This window comes from Dipodomys merriami, unplaced genomic scaffold (assembly GCF_024711535.1).
Source record: "Dipodomys merriami isolate MVZ:Mamm:240054 unplaced genomic scaffold, mDipMer1.0.p SCAF_7, whole genome shotgun sequence".
Taxonomy (NCBI): domain Eukaryota; kingdom Metazoa; phylum Chordata; class Mammalia; order Rodentia; family Heteromyidae; genus Dipodomys; species Dipodomys merriami.
Genome location: NW_027206290.1, coordinates 73,016,491 through 73,044,079, shown reverse-complemented (window position 1 = coordinate 73,044,079; position 27,589 = coordinate 73,016,491). Strand labels below are relative to the sequence as shown.

Sequence of the window (27,589 nt, the reverse complement as noted above, 5' to 3'; positions counted from 1 at the left end):
ACACACAAAGCCACAGCCGTTATCTGGTGTAGTTGGAGCTGGGGGCTCTCTTGAGGCAAAGATCACTCCCCCAACCCCGGGGCCGAAGCCTGGATGGGCTGCTGGAAATGCCTGGACTAAGACACACAGTTCTGGGCTTAGAACTTCTGCCGAGGCAAAAGCCAGCAACGTCCCCCAACACTAGGATTCCATCCCTGGGCCTCCATCACACATGGGCACCTTTAGCACTGCGTGGTCCTGGGGAGGGCCAAGCCAAGGCAAGCTGACGTTCCTCTCCTTTCTTTCTCTTTTTGCAGTGCTGGAGATTAAACTCAGGGCCTTGCACTTACTAGGTAGGTGTTCCACCACTTAAGCCCTCAAAGGGGACGACACGGTACCAGCCATATCCATCTTTTCCAGGACACACTGTCCCTGGCCATGGAGCAGCCAGGCCGGGCCTTCCATCATGGCTCAAGAATAGGGAGACTCCACACCTGACCTGGTTCTGGAGGCACTAAGAAGTAGGACGAGGGCTCAGGAAGGTTCATTCCCACAAATGGGGGCTCCTGTATATCATGGGTGGAAGCTGGGGCCATGGAAGCTTTCTGGGGCAGGCATCTTGGGAAGTGTTATCACCCTTCAACTGGGCTGCCGTGCAAGCATGGAACCGGGAAAGCCAGGGAAAAGGATGCTCAGGTTGGGCCAGAGGCTGGCATTGTACCCCAGTGCATGCTGGGGGAAAAGATCGAGGGTGGTCCCAGCTGCTGCTCTTAGGCCTTCTGTGGCTTGGCCAGTGAGGTTGGGCTGTCCAAACAAAAACTTGGGTGATCAGAATGCTGGGCTCTTCTCTTCTTTAGTTTCTCTAAAACCCCACCTGGAGAAGCTGGACAGGGACAGGGACCGGGTCCTTATAAAGAAGCCAAACTGGTTACAGACAGGAAAGTCTCCGGGCCAATTTCTTTCCTGCCCACCTGAGCTGCCTCTTAGGGGAAACACATCTAAGTGCATGTAAGGAATTCCCCAGTGAGCATTCTCTGTTCCATTCAGTGCCCTTTGTGTGCTCATGTTCCTTCTGCATTTTAGTGCTTTTTCCAACATGGCTACGTTCACTTGCTTAGGAGTGTCTGAGGAAATCAAGATCCCTGTGGCTCAGAGACACACACTTGCCACCGTATTCCGTGGATGCTCCTATGGCATCTGAAAGGGTTGCAGCTCCCAGAGTCCCTTCCCCACTATAGCCAGCCCTCCCTCCCTCCTTGAGTGTGCTCTACTTTCTACTATCGTCTGCAGGTCCAGTGGACAGGGAGAGACCTCTCAATCTCCATTTAGAGCATCTCTTGGAAATATAAAGCAGGGCCCACATTTGCCCTGCTCAGCTGACAGAAAGCAGGCTTACAGAATTGAGAGCAGGCAGTGCCATGAGGCAGTGGAGGGAAAGCTGGGGCACTGCTCTGCCGTGCCACTGATAGGGGGTGTGCAGTGGGTCTGGCTTCTGGAAGGGCATTGTGGCTTGGGCCACATGAGAACCATCTGCTTGGACCCTCTCCCATGGCGGTAGGTTCTCACTTCTCCATCTGACATGCGTCCGGTGCCTCAAGCTACCTACCTGTTCCCAAGGCCTGAAAGGGCTCTGGGCAAAGTTCCCTTTGAACAACCCCCATGGCTTAAGGGCCCTGGGTCCAGAGGCCCCTGGCCCCTCGGCGTCTATGCTCCACGTTGTTCCCACTGCCAAGCAGGACTATGGCTTCCGCACCCGAGCTGACCTTGGATTAGAGAACCGTTAGGCCAGTCCTGCCTCCCAAGGGTCGGCTGGCAGGGCAGAGGGTGGAGTGGACAGACAGACAGTAGACAGCACAGTGGACAGGAGATGGCTGGCCGAGTGTAACTACATTCATGGGACAACCCACTGGAGAAACACAGCCCCACGGCTGCAGACTGCAGCAGCATGGCAGGCGGACAGGAGGAAGGAGAGGCTATGGTGGAATTTGGTACAGCCACTTGGGGCTGACCCTCCCCCCCCCAAATAGCCAGACAGACCATCTTTCCCAGGAGACCTAGTGGGCCTCCATGAGATGTAATTACACACAGGCAGGTGCACGGAGTGGACTGAGGACACAGTACAAAAGGGGCCCCTACTTGTATTCCTATTGATGACAGTTTTCTTTTGGGGATGGTCTCGGAGTGGGACTCAGAGCTGGTCAGTGTCCCTTGTTCACTCTTCAGAGTTGCATGTTTTGGGAGTGGCTCTGGGGCTTCAGGGGCTGGGGTGATTCCGCCCCGCGTCACACTGGGTGGTCGGGTACTGCTGTCCAGGCTGTCTGACGAGTTGCTCAGGCCTGATTGGCTCGTCACCTCACTCTTGTGGTCTTGGCTGTCTAGGTAGGTGTCCTGGGCAGACTCGGTGCTGCTCTGGACCGTGACTGAGATGAACGGCTTTGAAGTGGTTCGTGGAGGGACCGGTGGTGGGGTCTTCTTATATGCCACGAGGCATGATGAACCTACAGGTGGGTGAGAGGAGGGCAGGGAGAAAGTGAAGCTTCGATGCTCTCTTGCCCCCCGAGGTGGAGTCCCTGCCTGCCCCCACCTCGCCCTGGCCTCTGTTATTCCCACAGGGAGGACTTCTAGTCACACACAGCCACAACCAAGACAGAAACACAAGCCCTGCCCACTCCATGCAAGACCAAGTCCAGCAGAGACGCAATACGAGCCAGAGTCCCTCCACCACATCCACACACAAAGGCCTAATCCAGTGGAGTGTGGGCTAGACGGCAGGGTGCGTGCTGCCACAGGCTGTGACGAGCCTGAGCCATGCCAGGAGGGGGACGGCGACCACAGAGCAGGACTCAGGTCAGCTAAGGGGCAGCTAACCTTTGCTGTCCTCAAGGTCACTGAGACCCACTGCTTGGCTGACCTGTCCCTTCTTTTCCACCTTCCCTGCCTGCTCCCTCTAGGTATGTGCCTCTCTCTACCTGGTAGAGGACGACACATTCTCTAAGACTCAGCAGATCCCTCCCACCTTGCCATTCTCACCCATCTACTGCTCCTCATGTGAAAACCTGTGCCCTTGTCTGCTGCCGCCAAGCCTCCTCCTTGCCTGGTCCCTAGGATGAGAAGACCCTTCAAAGTCCCTGCCCTGGTCCTGGGGGCAGGAGCCAGGGGAGTCCTGCTTGCCCTTCAAGGGCTACCCATGCTGGAGATGGTGCTGGCCCAAGGGCAACTCAAAACAAGGCCCGGTGCCATACGGGACTGGGCAAAGAACAACGGAAGTCCTCCACCTGCCAGTCTGGGACGATGTGGCCCCAAGCTATCAGAATGGCTTCAAACTCAAGCAAGGTGCCGAGAGACCAAGTGACACCATCACCCCGGCAAACAGACTGCATCTTCTTACAGAACTTCGTGTTCAATCCCATACAACAAGTAATTTAGGTATCTGTCCCACAGAGGAAACACGAGTGTCCAGGGCAGCTCTATTTGTAAGAGTTGAAGACTGCACACAGTTGACAAGTGATTAGACGGACCGTGGCACATCCACACCAGAGTGTCACTCAGCAGCGAGAAGGAGTGAACTACTGATGCGTACGTGCAACAACTGGGATGAGTCTCAAGTGAATTACGCTAAGTGGAAAAGCAATTCCTAAAAGTTCCCTATCATCTGATTCTATTTTTACAACATTCTTGAGATGACCTAATTTTAGAGAAGAAGAACAGTTGCCAGACACTTGGAAAGAAGGCAATGATTGGGACAAGAGGGAGGGAGGTATGGTTATAAAAAGGAAGTAGCCTGGGTGCCAGTGGCTCACCCCTGTAATCCTAGCTACTCAGGAGGCTGAGATCTGAGGATCATGGTTTGAAGCCAGCCTGTCTTCAAGATACTTTCCCCCCTCCTCCCCTGGTACTAGGGCTTGAACTCTGGGCCTGGGTGCTATACCTGAGTCCTTTTGCTCAAGGCTAGTGCTCTACCACTGTGAGCCACAGCCCCACTTCTGGTTGTCTGGTGGTTTACTGGAGATAAGAATCTTAGAGTTTCCTGCCTGGGCTAGCTATGAACAGAGGTCCTCAGATCTCAGCCTCCTGAGCAGCAAGGATTATAGGCGTGAATCACTTGCATTCTCTACAATCTTCTGTCTTGCTGAGGCCTTGAAGAAGCTAAGAGCTTCCCCCAGATACACACCCCTGCAGCTTCTGGCTAGAAGGCTACCGGAGAGGAGGGGCTCAGGTTATCAGGAGAATAACCCCCCAAGACACCTTCCTCAGTGAGAAGCAGCGAGCCCATTTGGGGAGAACAAGTTACCTAATTGTATTGGCCCTGTCAGTCAGCCAGACTGACAGCCTGAAGCTGGGTCAGTAAGCCGCGCTCAGGAGCTCTATGGCTTCGGAACCGAAGCGTCACAGGGACTGTGGCGTGGGGAACGGTGAATATAAGCACCCTACAGATGGGGCACATGCCATCCAGAAAGACTGGGTAAGGTGCCCAGAGTTGCCAGTGGTCAGTGGCAACCAAACCTGCTTAACTACACAGCCTACTTCCCTCTGCTTCCAGGTCCTGGGCTGGATGGGCTGCAGGTGTGGGAGACCTTCTATGATCACTGTGTCCCCAGAGCTGGCTCCCTGGGCCCCGAGCTTACTTCTGGGGTAAGACGGGCCTAGACTGAAGGCTGATACCTGGCTTGCAGACCCTGGCTCTGTCCCAGGCAAGTTTTTACTTGCCCCCTGGCCTTTCTGGTACCCTCACCTGTTCAATACACATAACCCCATCATGGCCTCATTGAAGAACTGGAGTATCCCTGTGCCTGAGGGCAGGACCCTTGCTCTGCATTTGCCTACTTGCCAGGAGTTCTGTCATCTGAGTCACTCCTTTGGTAGTAAGGGTGGAGGCAGCAGGAGCCAGAAATTCCTGAGTTCAAACCTGGCTTGGACATAATCAGCAGTGTGGGCCAGTGTCCTCGAAAAAAAGAGGCCAGGTTCAGCCTAGTCCAGGCTTGCTCTGGTTCTACTGCCTTGGAACAGAGGGAGCTGGGCCAGATTTCCATACTCCCAGCCACTGGTTCTCTGACCAGTCCCAAGGACAGGATACTCAGACCAGCTGTTGGAGCCCACCCACCAGCCCCCCAGCACACAAAACTGACTCACCAGGATTTCAGGAAGGGATGTGTTTGGCCTAAAGTCCCAAAGAAGCAGGTTTGAGTGAAGAGGTCTGACCTGGATCAGAACTGTGAAGCCAGCACCAATCTGCTCAGAATGGTTTTGGGGAGGAATCCCTCCTTTAAGTGGTGGTGAGGGGACAGTATGAAGGAGTCAGAGGTTGGCTGAGGGCTGAGGCAGGGACTCCGGTGAGGGTCTGTGTTTTCTGTGTGTAAGGTGGAGCTGACATAGGGCACGAGGAACGCGCGTGCGTGCATGCGTGTGTGTGTGTGCGGTTGCTGCCAGGATATGGCAGGGAAGAGGCAGCTGGGGTTCAGGGTTGGGCTGAAACAGGCAGAGGTCTGATCTCCAGCCTGTCCTGTCCTCAGTGGGAAAGGGAACAGGAGAACCAGATGGGATAAGAGGAAAGTGAATGAATCTTGGGTTGTGTGTCTTCTAGGTGTAGGTCATAGCCAATACTAGTGCGACTAGCAGAGGATTTGGGGGCCTCTAGGCTCCCTATGGGGGCATGCATCCCTCTGCTTTGAGCCCTAACCCTGAGCTGAGGGATGGCCCCTGACCTCAGATAAGACAGGGAAGGCAGGGCAACATTTCACCATCTGGAGTACTGCCAACCCCTTACTCCAGCTCTCAAGAGTTTCAAGTCACTTCCTCTGACAATCCCCATCCCCCCCCCCCCCCCCCCCCGCATCTCTTCTGTCACCAGGAACTTCCATCAGGACACCTTTCCACATTTTTTTTTTTTTTTTTGGTCGGTCCTGGGGTTTGAACTCTGGGCTTGGGTGCTGTCCCTGTGCTCTTAAGCTCAAGGAGAGTACTCTACCGCTTGAGCCACAGCGCTACTTCTGGTTTTCAGGTGATTTATTAGAGATAAAAGTCTCATAGACTTTCCTGCCTAGGCTGGCTTTGAACCGCAGCCCTCAGATCTCAGCCTCCTGAGTATCTAGGGTTACAGGCGTGAGCCACCAGTACCTGGCTTTCCACGTTTTATGCAGGCTTTGGACCCGGGGCAGTAACGGTCCTATCTGGTTTTGTCTTTTTCTTTCTTTCTTCCCTCCCTCCCTCCCTCCCTCTCTCTCTTTTTTTAAAATTATTTTTTGTCGGTTGTGGGGCTTAAACTCTGGGCTTGGGCGCTGTCCCTGTGCTCTTCAGCTCAAGGCAAGTGTTCTACCGCTTGAGCCACAGCACCACTTCCGGTTTTCTAGAGGTTTATTGGAGATAAGAGTCTCACGGACTTTCCTGCCCAGGCTGACTTTGAATTGTGATTCTCAGATCTCAGCCTCCTAAGTAGCTAGGATTACAGGTGTGAGCTACCAATGCCTGGCTATCTCTCTCTCTCTCTCTCTCTCTCTCTCTCTCTCTCTCTCTCTCTCTCATGGGGTTTGAACTCAGGACCTTGGTGATGTCCCTGAGCTCTTTTGCTCAAGGCGATCACTCTAGCACTTAGAGCCACAGCTCCACTTCCAGTTTTCTGGCTTTGACCTGTGATCCTCAGATCTCAGCCTCTGAGTAGCTAGGATTAGGAGGATTACAGGCTTGAGCTGCCAGTACCTGGCCCTATCTAGTCTTGATATAAATAACTGTTGCATGAAAAAACAAACCTTGATATTTCTAACCAAAATCAAGATTATTTGGCTCCCAATATGTGTGTACACAGGGCTCCTCCTGGTCCTGAGCCCTTTCATGATCTCTGCTTACCCTTCTCACACCTGCCCCCATGTGTTCCCCTTCCAACTTCAGAGTCCCAAATCACTTCATGCACCTACTCGTGCTGGCAGCCTTTGCCTCCACCCCAGCCTTTTCTGGCTCAGGCAGTCAGCCCCTCTCCTTTCTCTAAGCATCAGCGGAAGCACTCAGTGCTCGGGTCATGCCCTGGAGTGCGACCGTGTGTGTTCATTACCCAGGGGGCATGCAGATACCACCACACTTTAGAGGGATGCAGCCTGCATTCTCTAGGACTGACTGGCACCTCCTCGCCTTGGAAAATGTTCTACATGCTGTAAATGACAACACAGCATGTGGTTCTGACTGTGAACATGGTCTGGAAATTGTCTGGCTCTGTCTGGGTATGAGCACCCCACCAGTGTATCTGTCTGCTCCAGCTGGTCCCTGGACTCCCCCCCCCCCCCCGCCCCTGCAACGATCTCAAGGGAGGCATCTGCTAAACCACAGCACAAAGAGCCATCTGTTCCCCTGGGCTGCATGCTTGCCCACCACCCAACTCTGCCATGCAGGTCTTTCAGACAGGCAGCAGTTAAGTAACACAGCCTCTATTCTGCACAGTCGGCCTCCACACTGACATCCAGCCCAGTTCCCAGCACACAAGTCCTTGCTTCTGCGAAGCAGACACTCTTCTTGTTCCTCTCTCATCATGCCCACTTTTGGCTCCAAGGTATGTAAGACGGACAAAGAGAGCTTCCGCCACTCAGGAGAGGCTGTGACGTCATCTCCCAAGGGTTTATGAGGGCACAGCAGTACCACAAAGCTGGCTCCACAAGCACCTTGGAGACCACCTGGCCCTCATGGCTGCTGGCTCCCGGGCCTGAACCTGGCAGGAGGCAGGGCTCCAGATACCTGAAGAAGAGTGGATGCCACAGCCACCAACAATGAGGGAGCCAGGGAAGCCAGGCTTTATGGAGAAGGCAGGGGCTCAGTCCAGGCTCGACATGAGTACCAGGGCTGCTGTAGGTAAGAGCCAAATCCCCTCACTTGCCTTTGCTGGTCCTGCCAGGCTTGAGAAAGGCCTTGTAGGATCCATTCCCTCTCCTACCCAAAGAGAGGAGTGCTGCCAACATGCAGCTATGTCTGGAGAGTGCTATGATGGGACCACTTCACAAGCTGTAATTGCTGCTTCCTTCCCTCTGCCTCCATTCCCAAAGCAGAGGAAGCTGCAGAAGAATTCAAAGAGCTAGGCTAGTATCAGGAACAGATGTCCACTAAGAAGCCTGTTGACAGCCCCTCTGATGCAGGTTCTACACCTCCTCCATTGATGTGCCTCAAGAGTCACCAGCACTGGACTGGCAGCCCCCTCCTGCCAACAGCCCGCAAGACCTTCTGGGGACCCACAGCTCCTCCCACAGCCAGGAGCTTCCCAACTTCCTCTCCCAGTTGTACAGCCAGCCTCTCCTAGACCACCTAATACTTGCTCCCTGACCTTCAACTCTTATCTAGCTCCCCTCCTGTCATCAAGGAACTCACCATGTCACTGCTTAGAGGTCATAACCTTTCAATGGTGCCACAACCCATTCAGTGTACTTAGAACAAACCCTTCCGTGGGGGCCCCTCCAGAGCTTTCACTTGCCTGTGGCACCAGTCTCCATAGACGCCACAGGTTACAAAAGTGTCACACTGAAGACAGAGCCACAGGGAGCTGGCCTTGTCCCAGAGCCAGACGAAAGATGCAGTCCTGCTGGGAATAATGAGGATAACAGCTGAGCCTACTGACTGGGGCCAGGCCTGAGTAAGGACTTGGCAGACAGCTGATCCTCATTATTGCCAGATTCCGTATGTGCAGAATCACTTGTTTACTTATAACCACAAACTCACCCTTGAGGGGCTTTCGTGGTCACTTGAACATGTGTGTCTCATGTACACATCTGTAGCTGAGACAGATCAAGGTGACATTCTTGTCTTCTCATTTCAACTCTCACACAATAAATAAGCAAGTGTTCATCTCATGGTCTATGTCATCTCATAGTGCTATGCTTCTGCAATCTTGTTGATGATCTGTTAAAATGGGCCTAAATGTATAAATGAAGTACTGCCTAATGTCTAAGAGCATACAGCTTAGGGGGAAAAATATAATGTGCATTAGATATGCTGCATTCAGGCCTGAATCACAGAGCTGTTGACCAGGAGCTCAATGTTAATGAGCTGAGATTATATTAACTAAAGAGGGGCTTGGAAGGTAGCTCAGTAGTAGAGTACTTGCCTTGCATATATGAGGCCCGGGGTTCGATTCCTCAGCACCACATAAGCAGAAAAAGCTGGAAGTGGCGCTGTGGCTCAAGTGGTAGAGTGCTAGCCTTGAGCTGAAGAGCTGAGGGACAGCGCTCAGGCCCAGAGTTCAGGCCCCACAACCGACAAAAAAGAAAAGAAAAAGAAAAAAAGAAAAAGAAAAAGAATCTTATGCTGGGCACTGGTGGCTCACGCCTATAATCCTAATTACTCAAGAGACTGAGATCTGAGGATCACGGTGTGCCCTTGCCACTCCTGATGCCACAGTTTCTGGATGAAGGAGAGACTGATCACTTCCCAGGAGAAAGAAGTCTGTGACTTCATGGAAGACAGAAAGGTTGACTGGACAGATGGAGAGATGAAACAGTAAGGTGAGCAGGACAGCTTAAGGTATGGGAGGCCAGAGGCCAGAAGGGCACAGCTTGGCAAATGGAATTTAAGTATTTCAGCTAGTAGAGGGAAGCTGAGGCATGGGGCAAGGAGTGCTAAGAAAGGCTGCCTCCACTCAGACTGGTCCATGGCTTCCTTGGAAGAGGTACCTACTTCCCACTGATAGCATCTTTCACAAAATCCTCCAGGCTGAAATCTGAGGAACATGGTTCCAAGCCAGCCCAGAGCAGGAAGTCTGTGAGACTCATCTCCAATTAACCCACCAGAAAACTGGAAGTGGAGCTGTGGCTCAAAGTGGTATAGCGCTAGCCTCGAGCACAGAAGCTCAGGGACAGTGCTCAGGCTCTGAGTTCCAGCCCGGTGACGGACCCTCAAAAAAGAAAAGATCTTCCAGGCCAGGCATGGGTCAGAGGATTTTGCAGCACAGGCCCTGTCAGCAGAGAGGTGGGTGTGTCACCTACTATCTCAACAGTCCCAGTGCCCTTGGCAGCTCCACAGGGGCGTCCAAGGCCATCACAGGCTGGGTAAGCACAGAACAAAAGCGAACGCTCTCCTCCTCCACACCCATCTTGCTCTCCCTCACTCACCTCTAGAAGCCTGGGAACTTACCCCACTCCTCTACTTGTAAAGTCTCAGCCCCCCTACTAGTACAGTACAGCTAAGAGTCCTTCTCTCTACCCCTTCACCCTCCTAGACTCCCCTTCCTACCACCCTGCTAAATCTGTAGCCTGTCTCACCCACAATCATGCTCTGAATCGTGAAGCAGTTTATCTGTTTGATGTTTTCAGACAGGCCGGCCTGGAACTCATTATGTGGTTCAGATTGGTCTTGAACTCGTTGGTCTTCTTGCCTCAGCCTCCTGAGTACTGGGATTAAAGTAGGTACTTGAAGCAATTCGTGTGTGTGTGTGTGTGTGTGTGTTCGTGTGTGTGTGTGTGTGTGTTCGTGTATGTGTGTGTGTGTTCGTGTGTGTGTGTGTGTGTGTGTGTGTGTGTGTGTGTGTGCATACCTGCATGTGCGCCAGTCCTAGGGTTTGAACGTTGGACCTGAGCTGGCTTTGAACTGTGATCCTCAGATATCAGCCTCCTGGGAGCTAGGATTACAGGCATGAGCCATCAGCACTTGTCCCTTGTCCCTTTCTAAAGCTAATCTCCAGGATGGAGGCATGACCAAAGTGGTAGAACAACTATTAGGCCCTGAGTTAAAACTCTAACACCACAAAAAAAATTAAAAATAAAGCCTAAACCGATTCCACACAAAATACAATCTGCACAGACACCTTAGCCACAACAGGAACAGGTCCCTGTTGACCCTCTCCAGTGTTCCAGTGTTTTGTTTTTTGTCGGTCATGGGGCTTGAACTCTAGGCTTGGGCGCTGTCCCTGCGCTCTTCAGCTCAAGGCGAGTGCTCTACCAATTGAGTCACAGTGCCACTTCAGGTTTTCTAGTGGTTTATTGGAGATAAGAGTCTCTTGGAGTTTCTTGCCTGGGCTGGCTTTGAAGCAGGATCCTCAGATCTCAGCCTCCTGAGTAGCTAGGATTATAGGCATAAGCCACCGGTGCCCAGCTCCAGAGTTCTGACCTTTGCCCTGTTTGCCTCTCCTGTTCCAGCAGCCACTTTGGTTTTCCTTAAGTGCTCCAGGCCTGTTCCCATTCAGGCCTGAGCCTGCTGCCCCCACCTCCTCATCTCACACCTGCTCCTCCTCACCCTGTCTTCAGTCCCAGTCGGGTGGTCTCATCCTCAGTGAGGCTCCCAGACCACACTGCCTGAGTCTGTCGCTCCTTCTCTGAGGACCTTGTGTGTTCATTTAGGCACCAATTATTCACTAGCTCTCTTAGGTTTCTCTCCTATCAGACAGGCAACCTAACTAAACTTCGGGTCCCCCTGAGGGTGGGAATCTCAGCCAGCTTAGTTATGATGCTTTCTCAGGATCAGGCTGAGTACATGGCTAGGCTCAGTAATGTGAAGGAATAAACAAATTGCTATTTGGGTAAACTGAGGTTTGGTCAGCAGAAAGATTTACACCTAGCTGAACTGGAAGCTAACACTGACCTCAGGGCCAGGACTCTGCACCCATTGTGGTCAGCTGCAGAGTGCATGCACACACACTTGTAACAAGCACACTTTGCTGAGAAGTAAAGCTCTGAATACGTGCCTGAGGTTGTGCAGTGGGAAACCCTAAGTGTCCAGGTGCCGGTGGCTCACTGAGATCTGAGGATCATAGTTCAAAGCCAGCTCGGGCAGGAAAGTCCATGAGACGCTTACCTCCAATTAGCCACCAGAAAACTGGAAGTGGAACTGTGGCTCAAAGTGATAAAAGTGCTAGTCTTGAGTGAAAAAGCTCAGGGACTGTGCCCAGGCCCTGAGTTTAAGCCTCACGACCAAGATCATCACCACTACCACCATCACCCCCACACCTCCACACCCGCCCACCCCCAATATCCAACTCTAAGTGCTGGCTATTGGAAACTGTCTTAAAAGTAATCACTTAGGAATGGCTGCAGAGTCAAGCCAGCTTCCAGCAACACTTTGCAGGCATGTACATGTGCAGCGATGGACAAGAACCATCACTGAGCAAGGCCCAGGCCAGGGTTGCTTCATCCTGACAGCTCCAGGTGTTGTTTTATAGCTCAGAGAACAGGTTCTGAACTCGAGGGTAGAAGGCCAAGTTTCTTGATCTTAAAGCCAACACTGGCTGTGGTCGGCTAAGTACCTTGGTCATGAGTTCAGATGTGTACAGGACATCTCTCACTGGTCTAGCACTGGATGCAGTGTTGTCAAAGCTGCCAAAGTGGATAAGCTAAGAATCTGGATTTTAAAAAAATAGATTAAACCTCTGAGTTTTCAGAGTGTGTTAAGTGCACAGTTTTAAGAAACCATGTAGCACAGTATACCAGTGTCAAGCATGAGGACAAGATCAGGAGGATTGTGATTCAAGGCCAGCCCAGGCCAAAAAGATTTTTTTTGAGTTTCCATTTCAATAGCACCTGGGTGTGGCAGTGTGTGCTTGTCATTCCAGCTATGTCAGGAAGCCTAAAATAGTTAAGATCACAGTCTAGGCACATGTTTGGACAGGAAGTGAGACCCTAGCTGAAAAATAACCAATGCAACCAAGCCTTGGTTGGTAATTCTAGCTTCTTGCGTGGCTAAGAATAGGAAGACTGTAGTTTGAGCCTAGCGTTGGCCTAGAAAAGTTCACAAGACCCTTCACAGTATAGTATAGTGGTATGTGTCTGTCATCCCAACCTATGTAGGAGGCTGGAATTGGAAAGATGGCAGACCCAGGAAGTCAAGGCAGAGAAGTCCACCAGACCCCATTTAAATGGAAAGATGCTGGACATGTGTGCATGCTTGTCATCCTCCTAGGATGGTAGATTGTGGTCCAGGCACATCACATATCCAAACAGGAAGGAAGACCATATCTCAGAAATAACCAGACCTCCCCCCCCCCCAAAAATGGGCTAGAGGTGTATCTCAACAGTACAGAGCTGCCTGGCAAGCATGTGTCAACCACCAGAACAAAACAACAACAAAAAACCTCTCCAAACTCCTATGGAGTTTTGTACCCACCAGCCAATGCCATATACGGCACATAAACGCAGAACTGTGCTCCTCAGAGCTCTGGCCCCTCCCTCCCTGCTCCTCAGGAAGCCAGGCTACAAGAGCCTCCCAGTGGAAAGGCAGGGGGTCCCATGAGATGCCTTAGTTCCTGCTTGGGGGAAGCAAAGAAAGCCCTGTCTGCCTAGCAGGCTAGGTTTGGTTTCAGGTTCGTGGCACCAAGGCACAGGTGGCAGGAAAGTCCTCTTCCAGTCCAGCCCCTGGCTGTTCCTCAGAACCACAGCCAGCCTGTGACCACTGCCCTTTCTTAGGCCTTGCTCTCCCTACACATAGTCCCCAACATTGCTCCCTCTCTCCCAGAGCACCAGAACCTCCAACATGGACCTAGGACTCTTCTCCTGCTTGGCTAAATCTCACCACAGCCTGCAAAAGTGAGGCCCAGAGAGATACAGCCACTTGTCCCAGGACACCAAACGGGCTGGTGGGATGCTGAGGTTGGAAAGAAGATTCCAGGGCTAGAGGGTCTCCAAGAGCTGGTAAAGTAAAGCCAGTGATTTCCAAACCAGGCTCTAAGGGTCCTCAGAAGGGTCTGGTGTGTGTGTGTGTGTGGGGGGGAGGCTGTGTTTCCAACCATTCCATTTTCCTTTCTTTCACCATATAAAGTCTGCACATGAGGGTGGGGATGTAGCACAGTGGTCCGTGCTAGCCTGGCCCCGGGGCTGAGGATGAGGTGTTTCCTGATCCCCTTAGATGGAAATGGAGAAGCCTGGAGATGGGCAGTTCCAATTGTTGTTGAGCCCGATCTCTTCTAGCCCCTGACCAGGGTACCTCCCAAATAGTTGTTTTCCAAAACAGCCGTTCTACCCCTACTGTATCCAGTATACATCCCATGTGATAACCGCTGGTCCATTCTGTGCTGAATCTGCCACAAAGTCATCAGAGTCATCCTCAGAGACAATCTGCAGTGTCTGCTCTACTTCCAGGACACCTCTGCCAATAACCCTGCAAGTTCAGGCTTTGAAGTGGTGCTGGCTCTCCTCATCAAGTGTTAAAGCTATATGTACTTGTGGTACTAACAAGCAGAAGACAACCAGTTACAGGGCTGTTGTGGCTGCAGCCTAGTGTAAAACTTGGACACACACAGCCTGTCTAGTCTGGGGAGGGCCTGGGACTATGGGGTGGGGAGTACAGACTGCAAGATTTGGCTTTCAAATACTCTTTGGCTTTTAGCTACTTTGTCAAAGTCCTAAGGTCCCAGAACCTCAGAAATCTACTCTCATTCTAGAGGGCTGACGTCAAGCGGTGGGTCATAAAAGATTAGCTTTTTATAAACTGTCACAGGCTCCATGTCTAGTGTGCAAAGCCAGACACTCCAGACTCTTTGTACCTCGATTGCTGGCCTCTTTCATCATTGTGAATGACCAAGCGCATCCCAGAATAGAAAGCTGGTGTTAACAGGCTCATTCACTGCCTGGAGTGACAGGTGGTGTATCAGGTGACAGAAGCAGGAGCCAAGAGTCCCAGGCAGCCAAGGGACTAGATGAAAGAAACAATGACAGGCTGCCTGAGGAAAACCAGTTCAGGTCAGGTCAACACAGGAAATGCTCTGGCCTCTGCGCCAGGCAGGCCTAGGGACAGGGACTTGGCCCTCCTCGGAGCTTAAGCAAGATCTGGGGTAGGAGCCCAGTTCTACAATTCCACAAGAAAGCAGCCTGTATAGGAAAAGCCTCAGTGATTCCGGCTGACCATAGATACTTCTGAAGCTGTGTGGCAGAGGGAGGCCCAATTCAGAGAAAGCTGTCTGCAGGAACTCAGGACAGTACTGTGGGGCTGCAGGTGACTAGAGCAAGTGATATAACTGAAGCCTGATGAGAAGAGGGTGATGGGCACCGGGAGAAGTGTCCATCTATTCCCTCTGCATGTCCTGGGCAGTCACTGGACACCAGGTAGTATAGTCCTTATCCTAGATGCACAGTAAGTGCAGAGAACAATGATGTGCCTCCGTGGCTGCATCATGGCAGCCATATGGACCCACATGAGAAAGCCTAGAACCGCCACAATGGTGACAGGTTGTGTCTAGACTAATCGGCTCCAGTGGCTTGGAGAGACCAGGATGAATGGCCTAGAGTGATGGTTCAGAAAGACTTCCTAAAATACATAGAAGATGCATCTATCTATGTGGCCCCGAGTGGGGCAAATAGTGTCCTGTCATAAGGCAGAGCTTCCTAAGAAGCAGAACTGACAGGAGAGAGGCCCAGGCGATGGTCCGCAGGCCTGACTCAGTCCCTGCAGTGTGACCTCAGGACTCCTTTCAGGCCAGAGATACTCTTTCTTTGCCCTCTGACTTCCCACACAGCTTTGGATGTGACATCAGATGTTTCTTTGTGTATGTGACATTCATAGCTCAACTATTTTTCCTCCCAGTGTTCTGGAGTCAGCAGCAGCAATGGAATGTTCACAACAGACATGGGCGAGCCACAGGGGAACAGTATAAGAACCGGCATCAGAGCTGCAGATGGCTAAGTCCAGGCTCTGGCCATCCCAACCCCTCATCTCTGTCACCCGGGGGCTCCACCCTGATCTGAGGTGATAAATCCATCCCAGCTTGAGTCTGGCTGACCCCTGCTGCTCCCTCAAACCTGAGTATGCGTTACAGAAAATTCCTAGAGGGCCCTTAGTGGGCTTCTTGAACCTCGGTTTCCCCAGGTATAAAGTGAGAGGCACACTGCTTGCCCTGCTGCTGCCTTAGGACACTGGGAGAGCCAGCCTCTGGAGAAGACAGGGCCTGGCCTGAACACCTGCAGCTGTCCAAAAGGTGTTAGCTGAAGGCCTAAGGATGGACGCCATTTCTGGGTGGCCCCCAAGAACAGATGTGTGTGACAGATGACAGCAGAGGCATGGGAACAAGTCCTGTGACTCCCTGCTACCCCTTCCTCACACCTCTTTTCTGTTTTTCTCCAGACCACCTCAGAAAACACAAGGCAGTGACATCTGAGGAGATGTGTTTGAAGGCTCATTGCATCTTGATCTCCACAAGATGTTTCACCACATCCCAGGGGTTGCCAGGGAGCTCAGTGAGCTAGAGAGATTTGTTCAGTGTAACACAGCAGGTCACATTCTAGCCACTAAGTGTGGGCAAGCCCCACTGGCTTAAACCTCTAGAAACCAACCTTTACAGCATCATCTCACAAGTAATATGGTACAGCTGACACACAGTCTTACAGAGCTGAAGCTGCTCTAGCAAGGTAAGTATGCCATCATCCTCAAGACACCAGCAGATCGAATGTGATTACAATTACTTTTCATTGTTGTTGTTGCCAGTCATGGGGCTTGAACTCAGGGCCTGGGCACTGAACCTGATCTCCTTTTTGCTCAAGGCTAGTGCTCTATTACTTTGAGCCACAGTGACACTTTTTCTGGTGGTTAATTGGAGATAAGAGTCTCTTGGGGACTTTTAACCATGGCTGGCTGTAAACCATGATCCTCCGATCTCAGCCTCCTGAGTGGCTAGGATTACAGGCATGAGCCACTGGCACTTAGCTACAATATACTTTTAGGGATCCCATATAGGATCCCACAGGGCCCCTATGGAAAGTGAGATATTTATTACCTTAACAACTTCTACCCCGCTGGAAGATGTACTGCCCCGATGGTTTTGCCAGCACTTCTTCAGGCTTCAGGCTGTCCTCCCAGTCCCTTTTCTACTCTCATAAAGAGACCTGTGACATCACCTGCTCTTTTAAACTGCCCCTTCCCTGCCAGGACTGACACCCAACAGGAAAAGGGAGGCTGTACAAGGTCCCACTGAGCACACAACTTCTCCTTGGTGGGCACTGACTGTGCTCAGTGGGAGTGCTGATGGTCAGATGCTGTCTGCTCCAGGTCTAATAAGAGGTGCTGTCAAAAGTGAGGTAGCTGCCGTCTCTGGGCAAGATGACCACCATGAAAATACTTGACTCCCTACTTGAGTCCGATCTACCTCTGCAGGCTCCTCAACCCCAGAGTTTCTCAACAAGATGGTAAAGTAACCTCCTGACTCCAGTCCACTATCCTTTGTTTCAAAGCTGTTAAGGTGCTGAGTGCAGGTGGTTGGGCTTCAGCTTGGTTTCAGAGCTAAAGTGCTGTCTAACTTTGGACACATTACCATTTTTTTCTGGGGGGTCCAGTCGTGGGGCCTGAACTCTGGGCCTGGGCGCTGTCCCTCAGCTCTTCAGCTCAAGACTAGCGCTCTACCACTTGAGCCACAGCACCACTTCTGACTTTTTTCTTTTTGTTTATGTGGTGCTGAGGAATCGAACCCAGGGCCTCATGCATGCAAGGCAAGCGCTCTACCACTGAGCCACCTTCCCAGCCCCACATTACCATTTTTTTGTGTGTGGTAGTACTGGGGTTTGAACTCAGGACTTGGTACTTGCTAGTCAGGTGATTTACTCTATTTGTATTTTTTTGGTTATTATTATTATTAGTTGATTGTGGGGTTTGAACTCAGGGTCTAGGTGCTGTCTCTGAACTTTTTTGCTCAAGGCTAGCACTCTACCATTTAGAGCCACACCTTGACTTAACCTTGTGTTGGCTTCAAAGCATGATACTCAGATCTCAACCTCCTGAGTTGCTAGGATACAAGTATGAGCCACCAGTGTCTGGCTACTTTTTTTTTTTTGGTGGGTCATGGGGCTTGAACTCAGGGCTTGGGTGCTGTCCCTGAGCTCTTCTGCTCAAGACTCTACCACTTTTGCTCTACTTTGCACCACTTCCGGTTTTCTGGTGGTTAATTAGAGATAAAAGTCTCACGGGGCTAGGAAGGTGGCTCAGTGGTAGAGTGCTTGTCCTGCATGCATGAGGCCTTGGGTTCGATTCCTCAGCACCACATAAGCAGAAAAAGCTGGAAGTGGCGCTGTGGCTCAAGTGGTAGAACACTAGCCTTGAGCTGAAGAGCTGAGGGGTAGTGCCCAGGCCCAGAGTTCAGGCCCCACGACTGACACACACACACACACACTCTCACTCTCTCTCTCTCTCTCTCTCTCTCTCTCTCTCTCTCTCTCTCTCTCTCTCTCTCTCTCTCTCTCATGAGATGAAGTCTTACAAACTTTTGTGCCCAGGCTAGCTTGGAACTCCACCACTCACAATCTTTACTTCCCTTGGTACTAAGTTACCTTACTTCTGAGTCTCCAGGTCCTCTATAAAGTGGGAACTGAGAGCTCTAGGTTCTTCCATCTGAACACTGAGCCAGATTCTCAAGGCTATAAAGTCCATTATTTGTTTCATTTCCCAGAGGAGGAAGCAAGGCTAAGAGGAAGAGGGACTTAGCTCAAATCCTACTGCAAGGAAATGACTAAAGGAGGAAACTTGGTGCTGTGATTAGATCCAGGGCCTTCCCCAGTCCATTACCTGGCCTTTATGGGGGGTCCATGTCTAGGCTCCTCACAGCCACCAGGGGCTCTGGAACTAAGACTGGCTGTGTGGAGAGCACCTTCCAGGAGACCATCAGCTGGTTCTGTCCTGCTGGAGCACAGCCACAAGCAAGCTCTGCTCTGCAGGGTGCACTAACCCTGAGACTCTCACCACAGGTTAATTATTCAGAAACCCCCAGCACTCTTCAAAAATCCTCTTTAAAACTGACAGGTGGAGGAAGTGCCCGGGCAACAGAAGTAGGAGGGTGGCTGCCAGGGCCAGGAACAGTTTCGGTTTGGGATGCCGGTAAGCTGGGAGATGGATGGTGGTGAAGGGTACACAGCAATTAGAATACACTTCATGCCACACAACCAACCATAGGCTTAAAATTATTAAAATGAAACTTTTGCTTCATTTACCTTGCAGTGATTTTTCCTCACCCCAAATCCAAAAAGTCACAAAATATGTGAAACTTTAAGCATGCATTTTAAAATTTCTAACTTGATTTGCTATTTTTGTTTGGCTTTTAGTTTGTTGTTTGTTCTCTCTTTGTAGCCCAGGCTGATGTATGAAACACATGGTCCTCCTGCTTTTATGCTCCCCAAGTACTGGGATGATTCATGTGTACTACCATGCCCAGCTCCAATTTAAATTAAATGATCTTGTGAACAGTCAGACTTATAATCAACCTATAATCTTTTTACTGAAATTCAGGAGTCAGAAACAAAAAGAAGCCGGGTGCTGGTGGCTCACCTAGCTACTCAGGAGGCTGAGATCTAAGGACCACGGTTCAAAGCCACCCCAGGCAGAAAAGCCCATGAGACTCTTATCTCCAATTAACCACTCGAAAACGGAAGTGGCGCTGTGGCTCAAGCAGTAGAACACTTGCCTTGAGTAAGAGGGCATATGGGCAGGAATGTAGATTGAATTCCTAGCACACTGGGAATGAGCTACATAGGAGACTGTGGAAGCAAAAAACAAAACCAAGATGGGAAAAGACCACACTATAAATTTATTCATGTCAGTGCATGAAACAGGAAAAAAAGTTTTAATCCCACTGTCCTATTATTATTATTATTATTTTAATCAGTCATGGGGCTCGAATCCAGGACCTGGGCACTGTTCCTGTGCTCTTTTGCTCAAGGCTAGCACTCACACTACCACTTTGAACTACTGCTCCACCTCCACTTTTCTGGTGGTTAACTGAATAAGAATCTCACAGTGTTTCCTTCCTGGGCTGGCTTTCAAGTGCAATCCTCAGATCTCAGCCTCCTGAGTAGCTAGGATTACAGGCACGAGCCACTGGCACTTGGCATCCTAATAATTCTTATATATAAACTTTCCAGAAACAATCATTCTGAAGTGGCAATGTTACTAAAGAGAAATATGAATTTGTGTGTAGGCCTTTTTAAACAGAAGCAGCATAGTAAAATGGAAAGAATAGTAGTTCTTGACTAAGCTGTCTGACTCTGGGCAAGTCACTTCACCTCTGTTCTGAAAACAGCAGTCATAATGCACCGTCGTCCTCCCCTGGCAATATGAGAAGCAACAGGGAGGTTCCTGTGAATCACGTAGTATGTGGAAGGAGGTTGGTAATGGAATGCTGAAGAAACCCCTTTTAATTGTACTTTCACTCTCACACTATTGATACAGCTATGCCTTTGGTTCTCTGAGGTGAGCAAGGTGACCAGCCCCTCTCCACACTCCCACCAGTCTCCACGTGTCCTCAGTGCTAGAACCTTCTCCAGATGCCCTCCCCAGCCTTTCAAACTTGTATCCCATGCGTTCATGTCCACTGGGTACCTAAGCTGGATGGAGGTCAGTCTTATTCCCTACTCTCTCCCGGCCTCCCTGTCCTGCACCTGGCATGGAGGGCTCCAGACAGCTGACTGGAAACAGGTGGAGATGGGGTGGGACAGAGGGAGCAGCAGGCTGCATAGGTCAGTCCTTGCCCTGTGCCCCCCTTGATAGACGCTTCGGGGCAGCCCTGCCTTGCTGGGTGCTATCAAACAAACTCCACCCTGCCACCTCACCTGCTTTGGCTGCAAGCAACAGACACCTCCTGACGGCTACCACACCCAGATGCAGATGACAGAGCAAAGCATCATGAAGTGTGGGAAGCCTGGGAAGGCAGCGTTCCAGCGGAGTCTCGCAAGTACCAAATCTATTCCCAGGAATCGAGAAGGAAGCTGCTTGGATGGGTAATGACCATGCAGACAAGACCCAGCTCTGGGTACCAATAGACCCTAGCCCCAAGCAGACTTCTCCAGCTAACTGTGACTGTCCTGACCCCTAGACAGCCTGTTCTTATGCCACTCAAAAATTCCATCTACTTGCTGTCTGGCTCACACCCGTAATCCTAGCTACTCAGGAGGCTGAGATCTGAAGGGGATTATGAGATTCAATGCTAACCTGGGCAAAAATGTCTATGAGACCTTTATCTCCAGTTAACCACCAAAAAGCTAGAAGTGGAACTGTGGCTCAAGTGGTAGAGCATAAGCCTTGAGTGCAAAAGCTAAGGGACAGCGCCCAGGCCCTGAAGTCAAACCCCAGAACCAGCATTAAGGAAAAAAAAAAAAAGTTAGCTTAAGCTGAGTTGGTTTGAAGGTTCAGAAAGCCACCTTCTCCCTAAAGCCTGCCTAGATTCACCCCAGATTCTCCCAAAGCTCCATACTCGCACACAGCTCACCAGTCCATGGCATCTTGCCAGGAAGGAGGCATAGCGTCCTTACTTTAAATCCTCCCTGCAAGGCAGCCACAAGCAGCAGCTATACCACGTGCCACCTTCCTCGCACACTACTACCTGCCCTTGTGCTGAGCCTACTCAGGACTAGCGCCAGGTGCCATCTTCAAGTGAAGACCCCGAGGCCCAGAGGTGAAACACCTCACCAGGTCCCATGGCCCAGGGTGGCAGCCCAGACTCAGAATCGCAGCAACACAAGTCTCAGGGCTATGCTCTGGGTTATGGGTTGGTGCTACTTTTGGGGGATGGGCTTCACACTGGGCCTGGCTCAGCTGTACCCAACATCCCCTTTCTGCATTCCAGGGAGCAGAATGGCAGCGTGGATTAGCTAGCAATGGTCATTCAACATGGGGCACCCTGACTGCCTACTGTGAGCTCAGCAGGTACCTCGGTCAGGAGGGACCTTCCCAACCGCAGAGGTCCACATAAAAATCTTACAGGACACTATGCCTGCTTTGGCAAGTCTGAGAATTTCCTTAGAAAAGGCAGAATAGAAACTTGAAACCCTGGCTAGCTAGCTAGACACTAATCTTTGAAATATACGAGCCAAGCAAATCCAGTGTTAGGATACTCTTGTCAGCTTCCAGGAAACCAAATCAATTCTACTGAAGAGCAGAGCTGGAAGGAAGCACTCCTGCCGAGAAACCAGGCAGGCCTCTGGGTCTCCCGAGGCTACAGTGGGGGCAGGTCCTCTGTCAGCCTCCAACAACTTAATAAAGAAGCAGCCACGGTTCCTGCTTCTCCATGGAGTTAGACACAGGGATTGGGCCAGATTAAAGGGCTTTCAGGCAGCTGACTCCTGAGAAGGAAAGTGTTGTGGGTAAAGTAAGTGCCCAGGGTGACTGCAAGCTGACTAGTCTTCAGAGTGGAGATGGGTACCCCTGCTTACCTTACCTTCAGGGAGGATGAAGTGTTCTGTGAAAGCTGGACTCAGGGTGTCTTTCCCAGATCAACATAGGCCCGGCTAAGTACAGGCCTGCTCCAGAAGAATGGGGTTTAAAAGGCAGTAGTTCCCGACCTGGGGGGCCCAAAGCTGGGACCACACCCCAGGTGAGCTGACGTTACAGGGAACCTGTCCTACTGGCCCATTCCCAGACCGCCCGGCCAGAACACCGCCCATCTGCAGCCTGGCACCTCTCCCCACAGGGCTCCACCCAGCCCAGCCAGGCCTCCCAAACAAGGGTGGGAGTGGGACGGGAAAAGGCCACTTCCCTCTTAGTGAGCCCTGTCCCGTGGATTCCCCTAACCCCCAGCCCGGGCAGGTCTGAAGCAGCTGCTTCCTGCTTTGCTGTTTTCTTTCACTTTGGTTTTTAACTCTAAAGTGAAACAAAAGATTGCCGCAACTTGGGAAAGACAGAGAGTACTGGGCACCCCACTTCTGATCCCATAAGACTTCAACTCACAGGGATGGGGAAGGAGGTCTGCACCTTCTCCAGGCCTCAGTTTTCCCAGGGATCAAATGGGAGGGAGGAACTAGTGACCATAAACATCAGACTTCCTCTTCCTTATCCCTCCCACCACTGGGGGCTGAAAAGGAGAGGCAGAGCTCCAGCAGGGATGTCCCCTTGGTGTGAGAGGTAAAACTGGCTGCAGTCTGCTCTCCCTAATTAGACCTCTCTCCTCCCTGCCACCTGAGCTCCATTCTCTTGCACAGGTCCTGGAGATGGCAGCAACCTGGGGCAAAACAAACTTAGGAAGCTTCTAAGTACAATCTGGACCCTGTCTTGGCACAGAGAGGAGGTACCCACCAATGGCTGCCCTGAAGGTCCCAGGCTGTGGGCTGACCTGTGTGCTCCCAGGACTTCACTCCAGCGGCTGAGGTATGGTCATTTGTTTTGGCATTTCCCTGCTGGCTTGTTTACCAAATCTTCCTAGGAACCCAGGGATACGGGCAAGCCAGGTGTGAACCCCACAACTATTCAGATGAAGAGTGCTGTGGCTCACAGAAGGGGAGGGACCCACCGCAAAGCTGGAATGGGAGTCAGGAGCTCGGTAAATATTTGAATGCGCTCACCGGCTTGGCTGTTGCCAAGCAGGTACAGTACACAGTGGACAAACTGGTGAAGAGAACTTTCCAGGAGAGGAGAGAAGACCTCTCCCAGGAGCTCAAGACCCAAACAGGTCCAAAGGCAACACAAGAGTCCCCTCACCTCCATCTTGACTCCACTCCCACCGCATTCTGCTCTGTCTTTCCTTCATGGTTTACTTCCTCCCACCTGTGCTCTACTAGGGAGAAACATCTTGGCTGAGGAGGGCTGAGTCACACCTATCCCTCTCTGTGCCTTGGTCCATCTGTAAAACCTTAGACTGGATTAGGAAGACATGAAATTGAATCTGGTTTGTTTTTGTTTGTTTGTTTTTTGCCAGTCACCAGTGGCTCACACCTGTAATCCTAACTACTAAGGAGGTCGAGATGTGAAAATTGTGAAAAGTCCATGAGACTCTTACCTCCAATTAACCACAAAAAGCTGAAGTGGAGCTCTGGCTCAAGTGGTAGAGCCATAGCCTTGAGCACAATGAATTCAGGAACAGTGCCCAGACCCCAAGTTCAAGCCTCAGTACCAGAAACAAAAGAAAAAAAAAAAGATACTTTTTTTTTGCTAGGCACCAGTAGCTCATATCTGTAATCCTAGCTATCCTGGAGGCTGAGATCTGAGGACTGAAATTTGGAAGACAGACCAGGCAGACATATCTAGGAGACTCTTTGACCAGTAAAAGCCAAAACTGGAGGTGTGGTGAAAGTGATAGAATGCTAGTCATGAGCAGAAAAGCCAAGAGAAAGGGAGAGCTCAAGCCTGGAGTTATAGTCGTAGTACTGACATGTGCATGCATGCATGTGCACACACAAAACATACATTTTCAGAATGGAAAAGAAAGCAACCTGAAAACATCTAATAAAATCTGAAGGGCACAGACTCTGAAACAGGTATTCTACTTGCATGAAGGATTCCTGCAGCTACCTGTGACACAGACCTGTGGGGAAGGTCACCTCAATGTCCCTGAGCAGAGACCTGACATGAAGTGGTCTGCCATTAGTGGAGAGGATGATCATGGAGAAAGGTGACTGTGGGCCTGGGGGCCCACAGAGGACAGAATAAGCTAAAAGCAGAGACAGACTTGGTGGGAAGACAAGGTACAAAACATGCTGCCTGAGTAATAAAAACAAGGCACGAGACTGCCAGCACTGCTGGTGGGCACAAAGAATTTCTGGACTGAAGTGTTATCAAGAGTCTGGCCAAAGTGATTATCTAGGTGGGAGGGTCACTAATATTTTCTTGGTGACATCTATTTTTAAAGCTCAAATCTAGAGCCAATGTATGTATTAAAATTTTTTACACAAGTCAGATTCCAGTAGCTTATGCATGTAACCCTAGCTACTCAAGGGTCTGAGATCTGAGGATGGTGGTTCAAAGCTAGCCTGGGCAGAAAAGTCTGTGAGATTCTAATCTCCACTAACTACCAAAAAAACTGGAACTAGAGCTGTGGCAAGTGGTAGAGTGCTAACTTTGAGGAAAATAAACCTACAATCGGTGCGTAGGCCCTGAGTTCAAGCCCCAGGATTGGCAAAACAAAAACAAAACTACACACAAAGAAATAACCAACAAAATCTTCCCTAGAGCTCAGGAGGCATTCTTCAAGGGGGTAGAAGTTGCTGAGTAGAAAAAGGCAGCCTGGATGTGCAGAACTCTGGGGTATCAGAGACAGTCAGAGACTCTAAGAACTTGGCCTAAGGAGGGCTTAAGGATCTTCTGTTGCTGGGACAGGAGGAACTAGGAAATGAAGTAAGGCTGGTAAGAGAGGGGAAGGAATGGCTTTCACTGTGGGATCCTAGCAACTCCCTTCACCTCCTTCCCACTTTCATGGGAAGGGGGGGCGGGGGCTGGGCCACAGTCCTTTTTAGACTTGCAATCCTAGGAGTTGCCTTTATTTCATCTCATTTAATATTAAAGGAAGGAGCCCCCAGCTCAGCACATGGACAGAGGGCTTCACACCTGTGCAGACTGTAATAAAATATGTGGTGGCTGCAGAAAAGTCAGGCCTTGATCTTAGGCAGAGCAGCCCATGGGCGCCTTTCCTCCAGGGAGAGGAGCAGATGGCCTCCTGCTGAGATGCCTTCCTCACCTTCTTGTTAATAATTTACTCATCACTGAAAGCCTCTTTTGTAACTTTTGAAGTTCAACTTGCACCTTGGCTTGCTTTACCACAAAGCTCTAGGTTCAAGGGCTAAAGAGCCTGAATCCACGGGCTTAAACCAGGTCTGCAGTGTAGAGCCCAAGTGGAGGTGAGGAGCTGCAGAGCCAATTCTGGCTGGAACTTAATAATGATGATGATGATGATGCAGACTCTGGGAGGTCAGAAACTAAGTCTCCAACTTTGCTCTGCATGTCAAGATATCCCAAGGGCTGACTCACTGCTGGGCACAGAGCAGCACTTGAAGTCTTTCTTGAATAAATGAGTAGCTCAGCCAGAGTGACCTTGGTCAAGTCACTGTCCTTTTTTTTTTTTTGAGACAAGATGTTGGTATGTATCCCAGGCTAACCTCAAACTTATGATGTCCTTACCCCAGCCTCTCAGGGGCTGGGACTACAGGTGTGAACCCACTTGGCTCAGCAGGGGGCAAAGAAGGGAGTGTTTGGAACTCAGGGCCTGATGCTTACCAGGCAGGCACTCTACCTGAGCTATGCCCCTAATCTTTTTAAAATTATTTTTCAGGTTGGGTCTGGCATTTTTGCCTGCGACCAGGCCTAAGACCACAGTCCTCTTATTTATGCCTCCTGCATTGCTGGAACTACAGGAATGTGTCATGATCCTCAATCAAGTCACTTTTTATGACTGGGCCTTGGCTGCCTCCTCTGGACTATGCAAATGACAAGAATGAGCTCTAGGATTATATAAAGATCTACAGAGTTTCTGTGGATAAATGTGTTTTGCCAAGCAAAATGGGCTAAACAAATATTAAAGTTCCAGAGCCAATATCCTGAAAACAAAATAAAAAAGATTGAGTGAATTTACATGAAAGTACCTGGTATATGGTAGCCAAATGGATTACTACAATGGAGAGGGATTACACTAGTGGACTCCAGTACACTGTTCCAATGTCTAAATGACGTTTCTTTGGCTATCTCTGTTTCAAAGAAGCATCAAACTCCCTCTTTAAACTCTGTGAAGGATACAGTATGAAAAGCATGGTTACAGTTATAATTGTACTCTGCATATAGGTGGGCTCAAAAGCTAATTTGCCAAAACAGACTGGCATATGAATGCTGAGGGCAAGGGAGGAATGGGCTAGAGGCTGGCCTGCCATGTGACTACTCTGCTTGGAGAGCATGGAGGAGTACGCTGCACACGAAGAACAAGCCATCAACTTCCTGGCTATACATTGGGACCAACCATTGCTGCTTTCCATGGCAGCCACCTCGTAAATGTCCAGCTTGGTAAATACTGCCTTACCCCTGTCAAATGGCTATCCTAGGCTATGGCCTGGGAAATCACATCTGGGTTCCATCACCTGAATCTCTTTGGAACAAGTCCTTCCCTGCCTTGTGAGTGACTGATTCTTCTGGCTGGACTAGGTAACATCCTCTCTGGTGGGCACAGGTTGAGAACTGCAAAGGTCCCAGTGGTGCATGTGCCCACTGCTTAATTGGACAACACACAGCACAGCTCTGGAGGCTTCTCACAGCCTGGGGTATAAAACTGCTACTGTGCGTGTCCCTAGCACCTCTGATGATCCCACCTTAGAGAAATGTTATTAAGGCAGCTCCCAGCCTTGACCTTCAAGACCTTCAGAAAGCAGAGTTTTGTGTCCTTTCAGGGATATACTTACATCCCTGAAGGTGTAAGAAGGCCCCCAGCCCCAGGGCCCTGACAGCATGGTGCAGGAGAGCTAAAGTGTGAGCCACAGTCAGACCAGGGCCTGATCCACATTTCCCTTATCTGTAAAAAGAGAGAAGTCCATTTGTCTCTGGCTTGTTATGCAGATTTCACGAGAGTGCTCGTGGAGGTCCTGGCACAGAGATAGGCATTGAGCAGGTGCACAAGGAATGCACTCAGGCTGCCATTTCCTTCCCCACCCTCAGGCCAGCTGGGCTCTCCTCTGTTCAGTGCAACATCCTCGGCTGCCCAGTCCGCCCTTCCCACTCCTTTCCCACTCCAGTGAGTCCCGCCCGAACCTCACCCTCTTGTCTCATCTTGATGCTTGCAAAGCCTCCTCCCTGTTGTCATTTTTATTCATCCCAATTCCCCCAGCCAGATTCGTCATCTGGAAAAATCCCTCCAGTTGTACTATCCCTGCTCTGAAATCTCTCGTGCCCCCCCCCCCCCCCGCCCCCTGCTTCTCTGCAGAGGTTCAATGTTGACTATAGCCTCTTGGTTCCCGCCTAGGTTTTGCTGGTCAGCCCTGGCCTCTCTGTCTTTGAAGAATCCATT

The 27,589-nt window shown here is 50.7% G+C and overlaps 1 protein-coding gene and 1 long non-coding RNA gene across 14 annotated transcripts in view; one reads left to right on the top strand and one right to left on the bottom strand.

Moving 5' to 3' along the window:
* The window catches only part of Dlgap4 (DLG associated protein 4), a 157,073-nt gene that overhangs the window by 15,836 nt on the left and 113,648 nt on the right, over window positions 1-27,589 (bottom strand). For 7 of the 12 annotated variants that reach the window (XM_070007221.1, XM_070007219.1, XM_070007220.1 and 4 more), the window contains one exon: window positions 2,116-2,477. In XM_070007221.1, coding sequence (XP_069863322.1) covers window positions 2,116-2,477 — 362 coding nt within the window. Of the gene's footprint in view, window positions 1-2,115; window positions 2,478-16,636; window positions 16,738-22,049; window positions 22,176-22,908; window positions 23,046-27,589 lie in introns of those variants that run through there. The other 5 variants (XM_070007228.1, XM_070007227.1, XM_070007226.1 and 2 more) reach the window with 5 other exon arrangements.
* LOC138816948 (uncharacterized) lies at window positions 16,795-27,465 on the top strand. 2 transcript variants are annotated; one of them, XR_011368734.1, is made up of 3 exons: window positions 16,795-17,045; window positions 22,815-22,980; window positions 25,874-27,465. It is a non-coding gene; the product is annotated as an uncharacterized lncRNA (long non-coding RNA). The 2 variants fall into 2 exon arrangements; XR_011368735.1 differs by lacking the exon at window positions 16,795-17,045 and adding an exon at window positions 22,196-22,737 and having other exon boundaries at window positions 25,874-27,459.